Source organism: Chiloscyllium plagiosum, unplaced genomic scaffold (assembly GCF_037043375.1).
Source record: "Chiloscyllium plagiosum isolate Xiang-an unplaced genomic scaffold, Cpla_swu_hap1 HiC_scaffold_19, whole genome shotgun sequence".
Taxonomy (NCBI): domain Eukaryota; kingdom Metazoa; phylum Chordata; class Chondrichthyes; order Orectolobiformes; family Hemiscylliidae; genus Chiloscyllium; species Chiloscyllium plagiosum.
The window spans coordinates 18,126,417-18,136,687 of NW_028270157.1; the positions used below are offsets into that span (position 1 = coordinate 18,126,417).

A 10,271-nucleotide genomic window follows, 5' to 3' on the forward strand; every position below is an offset into this window, starting at 1 on the left:
CACAAAAACCAAAACCAAACAGCCTCCAGGCAGCAGATATGAGTGTGAGGATACTTTTCTTCTAATTTTTTCACAGAATGTAGGTGTCACTCAATGGGTCAGTATTCAATGCCTATCCTTAATTGCCCTTGAGAAGGTGATGGTAAACTGCGTTCTTGAACCACTTCAGTCCATGAGGTGTAACTGCACTCTATAATGCTGTTATCGAGGGAGTTTTGAGATTTTGACCCAGTGACATTTAGTGAACAGCAAAGCATTTCCAAGTTAGGATGGTGCTTGGCTTGAAGGGGAATTTGAAGGTGACGGTCCTATGCATCTACTGCCCTTGCCCTTCTAGGTAGTAGGAATTGCAGGTTCGAAAGGTGCTGTCGGAAGAGTCTTGGTGGGTTGCAGCACTGAGGGCTTACAAATGGTACACACTGCTACTACTGAGAATTGGTGGTGGAAGGAGTGAGCATTGATGATGGTGATTGAGGTTCCAAACAAACAGCTGCTTTGTCTTGGATGGCATCAAGCTTCTTGACTGTTTTTGGCGTTTCACTCATCCAGACAGGTGGGAGCATTCCATCCCAGTTCTGACTTATACATTGTATATAGTGGACAGGCTTTGGGGAAACAGGAGATGAGTTGCCTCTGGAATCCCCCAGAATCTTAAAAGTGGAGAATTTGGCAATGTTAACACAACTGAATGCCAAGGGTTAATAACTGGATTCTCTTTAATTGGAGAAGTTAACTGCCTGGAATTTGACAGTCAAGGATATGACCTGCCAGTTATTAGACCACGCGTGGATGATGTCTGGGTCTTGCTCATTCAGGCATGGACTGCTTCAACATTTGAGAATTTGTTAACATTGCTGAATGTTTCAGGACAAACTAGCCACATGATTCTCACCACATCCATTACCTTCAACATCCACACCCTCCTCCACTGACACTCAGTTGCAACAGTGTGTACCATCTACAAGATGCACTGCAACAACTCGCCAAGACTCATTCAACAGCACCTTCTGAATTCATAAACACTCCCATATCGAAGGACAGAGGAACACCATCACACAACTCTCCCTTCAAGGCATTCACCACCCTGACTTAGAAATATATCACTGTTCCTTCAGTGTTGCTGAGTCAAAACCCTGAAAATCCCTCCCTAAGGATGTTGTGGGTCAACCCACAGCAAATGGACTGCAGTGGTTCAAGAAGGATGCTCATAGGAAACTAGGCATGGCAAGACACAGGAGTGACGCAGCAATACCCACGTCCAGGAATGAGTAAAAAAAGCACAATGTCACCATAATGAAAAAGACAGCTGTAAAGAATGCCTTTTGTTTTACCAATGTTGCCTTGCAAAACATTTTGATTACTGATTAATGATCAAAGTGACAATGCCAGAAACTGTGATTTTGATCAAAGATTTCAAAAGGAAATTAGATGAATATTTAAGAGTGATAAATTTGTAGCAGGAGAAAAAAAACACCTGGATTGCTATAAGGAGAGACAGAATGGACTCAATGGGATGAATGACCTCCCATAAATAACTCTGCAGATGAAATCTTGTGCTCCACCCAGGGGTGGGAAAGCTTGTTGGGTATGGGAACTTAATTGTGCAGGAGGCCAAAAGTTAGGTTCCTGGCAGCAGAATGAATCCTGAGCAATGGTTTCTTGGATGTGTCCGCCTATCATTAAATCCAGCTTCACCAGAATTATACGCCCCTTTCAAATAAAGTCATTGGCAAATGTGCCTTCAGATTCACAACTGCATGTACATAGCAGGCAGCAGGTGAGGTAATCCATTTGCTGAGTTGGAGTGAATAGCCATTGTACTTTCCTCTTTGTCTGGCATTGTTTGTGTGGCAGGCCATGAGTGAATTGAGTAGTAGCAGACAAAACGACAATCAATTAGGGGGCTCTGGGAGGGAGAGAGGCTGCAGACAAGGGGTCATGGGGGTTTCTGAGGCAAGGGAAGGTGGTAAAGAGGGAATAATGGAGGGTGGATGTCCAAGGAAGTGAGGGACGGAGGCAGGGAGGAAATGTGATTGTGCAGTTAAGTGCAGAGGATTGAGGAAGAGTCTACAAAGGAAAAGTGTCATGGATGTGGTGGTCCTGTTATTGGAGGGAAGAGAGGAAGGAGAAGAGGATCTTTACAAATGGGAATGATTGGAGAAAGATGATCTTAAAGAGTGGGTGGGTGCTGCCTAGGGTGCGGTCCTGGAGTTTGAACTGAGGATACTGGTTATAGAGTGAACGGTGACAATGAGAGGCAGGAGAAATACAATATGTTGAGGGTTCGTGTCCTGGTTGATGGTCATGTCAAAGAGTCACAGAGTCATATAGCATGGAGACAGACCCTTTGGCCCAAACTGGTCCATGCTATCAATATGACCATCCACACTCACCCTATTTCCCTTCACTTGGCCCATATCCTTCTAAACCTTTCCTATTCATGTATTTGTCCAAATGCCTTTTAAATGTTGTTAATGTACCCACCTCAACCACTCTGCAGGTAGCTCATTCCATATGCGTTCCACCCTCTGTGTAAATAAAGTTACTCCTCGGGTTCCCTTTCATTCTTTCCCCTCTAACCTTAAACTGATGCCCTCTGGTCCTTGATTCCCCAACCCTGGGAAACAGTTGGAGTGCATCACTCTATCCATGCCTCCCATGATCTTATACACTTCTTTAATATCCCCCCTCAATCTCCTACACTCTAAAGAAAAAAGTTCTAGTTTGTCCAACCTCTCCTTATAACTCAGACCATTGAATCCTGGCGACATCCTTGTAAATTTTTTCAGCACGCTTTTCTAGTTTAATAATATCCTTCCTATAACAAGTTGACCAAAACTGAACACAATACTTCAACTGTAGCCTCACCAACATTCTATACAACTACAACATAACTTCCCAACTTCTATACTCAATGACCTGACTGATGAAGGTCAGTTTGCCAAAAGCTTTCTTCACTGCCCTGTCTACCTGTAACTCCACTTTCAGAGAACCGGGCACCTGAATTCCAAGGTCCCTCTGGTCCACAACACTCCCCGCGCCCTACCATTCACCATGAAACTCTTACCTTGATTTGACTTTCCAAAATGCAAGACATCATGCTTATCCATATTAAACTCCATTTGTCATTTCTCGGTCTGCTTCCCCAGCTGGTCACGGTCCTGCTGAAATTTCTGGTAACCTTCCCCACTGTCCACAATACCGCCTATTTTAGTGTCATCTGCAAAATTATTAATCGTGCCTGGTACATTCTCATCAAAATCATTGATATTGATAGCAAACAGCAAAGGGCCCAGCACCGACCATCAACCATGGTTAGATTGGCAGGTGCTGAAATTTGAAATTAATAAAAAAAATTAAAAAGCTAGTCCAATGACCACCATGAAGCTATTGTTATAGAATCACAGAATCCCTACAGTGTGGAAAAAACCAGTTGGTCTATGCAGTCTGCATCCACCCTCTGAAGAGTATCCCACACAGACCTCTCATGCTATTCTGTAACCCTCAATTTCCCATGGCTAATCCGTCTAACCTGCACATCCCTAGACACTACAATTTAGCATAGCCAATCCACCTAATCTTAGGATTGTTGTAGGAAACCCAAGCACCTGGCGGAAACCCGTGCAGACATGGGGAGAAAGTGCAAACTCCACACAGACTGTCAACGGGTCTCTGGTGCTGTGAGGTTAATTGTCATAAAACCCATCTGATTCACTAATGTCCTTTTAATGCCATTCTTATGTGATCTGGTCCACATGTGATTTCAGACCCACAGCAGTGCTGTTGACTCTTACCTGCCCTCTAAAATGGCCTAGCAATTCATTCAGTTCAACGACAATTAATGATGGATAACAAATGCTGGCCCTGTCAGTAATACCAACAGCCCATGAAAGATTTAAAAAAATGTTCTCAATCCTATATTTCTGACTGACCAATGGCTCTCATTCAATGGAGATCCCAGAAATGCTCAGCCCAGGGCAGTATACTGACCCAACTGTTCACTGCAATCTGTCCCCTGACTCAATGATCAGTCAAGGCACCTCTGCTCTTTGGATTACTATGGTGCAGCTGGGGAGGAACTGGTAGAGGGTGTTCCAGGCATAGGCCGAGGGGCTGCTGGATATGCAACTTGGTGTGGCAGCAGAGAGTCAATTGGCATTGAATAACCAGGGACCAGGAGATTTATCTACCATCATACATTCTAATACGTCCAACACCTCCTCTACTGTGATATGGACTGTCCCCACAATGTTACCATTAACTTCCTCAAGTTCCAAGTCTTCATGTCTTTCTCCATGGTAAACAGAGATGAGAAAAATTCATTGAGGTCCTTGCCCACCTCTTGCGGTTCTACACAAAAATGTCCACTTTGGTCCTTGAGGGGTCCGATTCTCTCTCTCATTGTTCTTTTCTTAAAAATATGCTTAAAGAACCTCTTTGAATTCACCCTCATCTTCTCAGCCAAGACTGTCTTGTGCCTCCTTATCGCCCTTCTGATTTCCTTCTTCTGTAAACTCTTGTATCTCCAAATACTCCAGGGACCAGTGCCACGGTAAGCATTGGCACACAATCAAGTGTACCTAAGCACCAGATGCTGTGAATTAGCGGGTAGCCTATTCTTAATCATAAGGTTCTGGGTTCAAGACCAACTCTAGGGGCTTGAGCGTAAACTGCAAGGTCACACCCCAGTGCCATTTTGAGGAAAAGTTGCAAAAGTCTACTTTAATGAGACATTGAATTGAATGCCCACCTGTCTGTTTGGATGAATGTCAAAGATCCCACAGCCAATGTTGGACAGGCTATTTATCCCTGTCCAATATTTATCTCTCGATCAATAACACACAAAAACATGGATTACCTGATTGCTATTGAATTGCTAATTGTGGGATCTTACTGTGTAAATTGGCTGCAACGTTTCCTACATTATGACTATGCGTCAGAAAATACTTATTGCTTGCAAAGTGGTTGAAGGTATCAGGGAATCATTGAGAGGTGCTATATAAATGCAGGTCCTTTACTTTAATGCAAACAATCATCTCTGATTGTTCTTTTAATTTAATAAGTTAAATCAGTTAAAAATAATGAAAGCATCATTATTGTTGGAGTTATACAGACCACAAATGTTCATTTTTCTCCCAAGTTCCTGAATTTCTTTGTAGTCAGTGTGACTGGAACTGGATTAATGGAGTGCTGTGGTCCCAATCACCCCCCTCCAGCTAAAACATAAGGATGAGGAGCTGTCCAACAGAGAGACTGGTTACTCCACAACCATTTAGTGGTCAACTGGACATTAATAGATCAGAGGTAGGACTTCAGGGACAGGAAATTGCCTTGCGGAGGGCGACTGCCCAATCAGATGGAGAAAGTCCTGCAGTTACAGCAGCACCACTGTGAGCAGTGGCCACTGCTGGTACTGCACCCTGGAATTGAGGAGGTGCTCAGCACTGAATCAGGACTCGACCACTGTTTGCTGGGGGAGTGGTCAATATCAGAACTATGCTGGCAGGGCCTACATATAGGCTGAGTTATTAGGGTTTGAGAGGCTGGGCATGGGGCATATCTGGAGGGTTTGGTGGGTTACTAATTTGGAAGGGGAGGAGGATAGTTTGTGCTGCAATAGGGGCTGTTAAGACCCTGGAAAACCAAGTAGGTTGGCCATTTGGCATAATTCTCTCCCACTGCCAGTTAATGCTCAGCAATGGTGGGATGAAGCCCCTAAATTGACAGCATTTGTCCACTTAAGTGCTTGAACTGACCCATGGGCAAGTGGGCTGTGTGATGCCACCTAACCAATTCTCAAAAATCGCTGACCAATTGTCCTTTTGGAAAGGTTTTGGTCGGAGCAGGAATGGAAAGGTACGTGTGAGCAGAGGAGTGTCAAATCCAGCCCCTGGAGGTTGGAATATTTCTTGCAAATATTTTGAGGGAAAGTTGATCTTATAATGTATATTCTTTGAGGGTAAAATGTTTGTCAGGGTGACTCATTAATGGCTTGAATTCCTGATTGTGCCTAATTTCTCCCCTAGCCTTTCTCCATCCACTCCCAAACCGAATGCCCACTTAAACATGGCATTAAACATTTAATATGTTAATCGAGGTGTGACATTCACTCGCAGCCCATTGCACAATTGGTTAAAAGCTGGGTGCTGGGAGCAAGATACGCTCCTCGCTCTGGGTAGAGGTCAGCCTAATGACCACTTTGTGACAGGGAACACTGCACAAATAAGATTTTCCAATTTCTTTCCCTTGGTTCTGCGTCAATGCTGAAACTGTTTGGCACTGAACTAATTCAATGACATCAAGGGCTGTTTTAATACAACCTACAATTGTTGCATTGTTGAAACTTGATGAAAAACCGTGCAACTTACTTTCATTGGAGGCATGGATACAAATGTTTTAACCTCAGTCTTCAGTTAAATAGGCTCCTTTAGGAGTCAGCTTTTAAAGCTGGAATTTGTTTTTTGTGCAAGTGTACACGTCTTAGATAATTGTATAAATTCTATGTTAAATGGAAATTTAGAGTGTGATCTTATTCATTTGTCTACGCAAATGGGGAACAAAAGCCCCAAGAGGGTTTATAATGCTCTATTCAGGACAATATAATCTTCTTTAACTTAAGGCATAGACAGACGTACATAGCAATAAATTAGCAGTCACTTTAACATTCAACAAATAAGCAACCAGGTTTCTGATTAGGACTTTTAAAAATGTTATCCCTGAATGATGCTGGCAAGGCTAACATTTATTGCCACCCCTAATTGCACTGGAGGAGATGGTGGTGATGCACCTTCTCGAGTACAACAGGGTGGTTTGCTTGGCTATTTCAGAGGGCAATTAAGAGACAACCACATTGTCATGGGACCTGGCTCACGTGTAGACCAGTTTGGATAAAGACAGCAGATTGCCTTCCTTTAAGGCCATTAGAGAATCAGCCTTTTTTAAAAAAAATATATGTTCTGTATACCTACACGAACACCATTATTCATAAGAACTTTTTATTCCAGATCCATTTAATTAATTGATTTTAAATTCCCCAGCTATTGTCGTGGGATTTCAAACTATCTTTAATAGATCATGGTCCAGCCCTCTCGGCTACTAACAATATAATTACCATCCTTACACATCCTGCGGATGTTCTTCTCCATCTTAGCCTTACTTGCACTTGTTACTTTGAATATGTAGATACATTGGAGAAATTGGGACCGTCTCCCATGGAGCAGAGAAGCTGAGAGATTTAGTTGAGGTGTTCAAAATAAACAAGATGTCTGGACAAAGTAGATAGGGAGACACTGATCCCACTGTTGGAAGGATTGATAACCAGAGGACATAGATTTAAGGCAATTGGCAAAAGAAGCAATGACAATATCGCTGCTAGTTAGGAATGCAGTGCCTGAACATGTGGTGGAGTCAAGTTCAATCAAAGTCTTTAAGAGAGAATTGCATTACAATCTGAGAAGGGAGAAAGTGCAGCACTATGGGGGACCAAAAAGGGTGGTTGGGCCATGGGTAAATTGCTCCTTAGGACAGTCAGGACAGGTATTGTGGGCTAAATGGCCTACTTCTGTGCTGTAACCATAGTGTGATTCCCAATCGCTTTGGTTTTGTTTACTCCAATAAGTGAAGGGAGTGTTGGCTGTGTATTTTCTGAAGCAGGCTTCTAGTTGCCAGCTAACGCTGTGTTTGTGTTCCACAGTACCCTTTCAACAGCCAGACACCGAGGATGGAGCCATGCTTGATGAGCAGCACCCCAAGGCTGCATTCGACACCGGTCACACCTCGCTGGCCTGAAGTGCCTGCGGCTAACAGCTGTTACCCCAGCCCCACCATGCATTCAGCACGGTACAGCAACTCGAGTGAGATGTACACGCCCCTGGTTCCCCGGAGGAGTGCCGAGTACGAACACGCACAGCATTTTCCCGGCTTTGCCTACATCAATGGGGAAGCGACCACTGGGTGGGCCAAATAATTCTCTCCTGCAATAATGACCGTATCTAGACAGTAGAAATACTGTCCCACAAATAATACCTGGTCAACTATGAATTGCCACTGAAAGCAACGCATGAAGAACATTTTTTGAAACATGTTCTGCCAGTAGGGATTTAAAGAAACGCCTGGTGATACTAGCACCTCTGTAAAGCTGAGACTGATCAATTGGATCAGAAATGATGATCTGGGAGGGTGGGCTAATTTCTTCTTCTAAGTTGTGCAGTCTGCAATGTGGACATCTGCACATGTAAACTATTACTTATTTCTTTAACACATGGTCATGCTCTCTTTGGGATTTAACATTTTTTACCTTGTCTAAAGTTAAAGGTACAAGTGGAGATCCATGAGATCACCTCACCAACCCTCCACCGAATGCCTCGAGGAGATGTTGACCCCAGGAAGGGAGTGTGGCTCATTGCCTGCCCACCACCAACAAACCTCAGCATCTCATTCCCAATCATCAAGAGAGACTTATTGCTCCCTGTACCTGCCTTTCCTCCTCGCTACTGTGATGGTGGCAACTTTTAGGAGACCTCAGTAATGCCTGATGTCCTGCAGAATGCAAGGGGCACTGCACTTTGGTGTACTTGCCTTTCCATGCTGAAGACCAGCAACATGCTGCCCACCAGATTTTACACTTGGATGTAATCCTGCTCTATCTGCACTGCACAACAAGAAGAGGTACAGTACTGTGGGCATCAGACAACATTTGCTTGTGTTTTTGCATAGCCACATAAACTCTTAAGATTGTTAAAGCTGTGCCTTAGAAACCATGTTGTGTATGTGTGAAAATATGTATCTAATTTTCTATTGTATTTTTGACAGACTATTTTGTAGAAATAATATTTCTTTAGCCTGTCTCTCTAGTGTGTGTGTATACTGTTTTTGTCATGTTTAATTAACATAGTACCTGTATGTTTTGCAATTACAAAATGCGGTCAGCAGATTTTATGGACATATTACCCTATGGGTAAGGAGAATAATTGAAAGATAACACAAGAAACTCTAGGCTTTTTGTTTTGTAAATAAAAGCACTGATAGCACCAAGTGTGGTAACTATGGCTGTGGATAAATTTGAAGTACATAGTATTATTTGTACAGATGTGCAAGATATATGAAGGCAATACATTCTCAAAATGCAAATACATTTTTAAAAAATTACCCAGTCTTTACTGTTCTTAATATTGTGACTGTTCTGTAAATGCTTGTGGCCAGAAGTGTATTCCGGGGATGGATGGTTGAATGAGATATTAATTTTCTTGACCAGATGGGCTACAAAATCAGAGGTTTCTCAGTACGGTGTGCACGTTTGTGATTCAGTTTCTCGCCTGTTCATTTAGTGATTACACTGCATTTGAACTTTCCTGTAAGATTTGCACATGCATATTTTGGTGTGTTAACTTGCTTCCTGATCACAACAGAGGCTCACTTCATCCCCATAGGAGAAGTGGTATTAGGAAACTTTCAAAATTATTTACACATTTTGCAAATAGAGAAGCATTTCACTGACAACTATGTTCTTCTTTGGACAGGGTAGAGAGCCAAGCAGAAAGCCTTGTAGGTACAGAGCAAAGTAATTCACCCATTTTTGATTTCCCTTAGCAGTACCTTTTAAAAACTCATGATGTAATATAAATTCTGCCCTTCTTCTCTCAGGTTCTTCTGCCAATAATCTGCAATCTATGCCCTCTGGTCAGATACTCTCCTGTCAGTTGAGGAAAAGGTGAGGACTGCAGATGCTGGAGATCACAGTCGAGAGTGTGGTGCTGGAAAAGCACAGCAGGCCAGGCAGCATCCGAAGAGCAGGAGAATCGATGTTTTGATGTTGTTCATTCCTGATGAAGGGCTTATGCCTGAAACGTTGATTCTCCTACTCCTCAGATGCTGCCTGACTTGCTGTGCTTTTCCAGCACCACACTCTCAACTTTCCAGTCAGTTGAACCAATTTGTCCTTATTTACTCCCTTCATAATTTTGATTACTTTTCTTAAACTTCTTGTTGGTCGTCTTTGTGAAAATAAAATCCCTCCTTTTACAGAATCCCCACTTAACAGGAGAGCTTGGTAACTGGAGCTATTTAATAAATCTCCTCACCACCTTCTCCAAAGGCATGCCAACCTACTCAACAGAGAATAGCAGTGTTAGAGCCCCCAGGAATTCAATCTGGTTGTAACACTCCCATTAAGATAATAACTTCTCCTTAATTAAAATGGTTCAAATCCAGCCAAAGATAGCTCAACGAAAATAAAACAACGGAGTTTTGGTGAAATTTTTGTTAATGAATTT

General features: G+C 42.8%; 1 protein-coding gene across 3 annotated transcripts in view; it reads left to right on the forward strand.

Moving 5' to 3' along the window:
- Positions 1 to 9,112, forward strand: part of rfx4 (regulatory factor X, 4) — a 145,208-nt gene extending 136,096 nt beyond the window's left edge. For all 3 annotated transcript variants that reach the window (XM_043708850.2, XM_043708851.2, XM_043708852.2), the window contains exon 18: positions 7,694 to 9,112. In XM_043708850.2, the coding sequence (XP_043564785.1) occupies positions 7,694 to 7,966 (273 nt within the window). In that variant the 3' untranslated portion in view covers positions 7,967 to 9,112. The remainder of the gene's footprint in view (positions 1 to 7,693) is intronic.
- Positions 9,113 to 10,271: the final 1,159 nt, after the last annotated feature.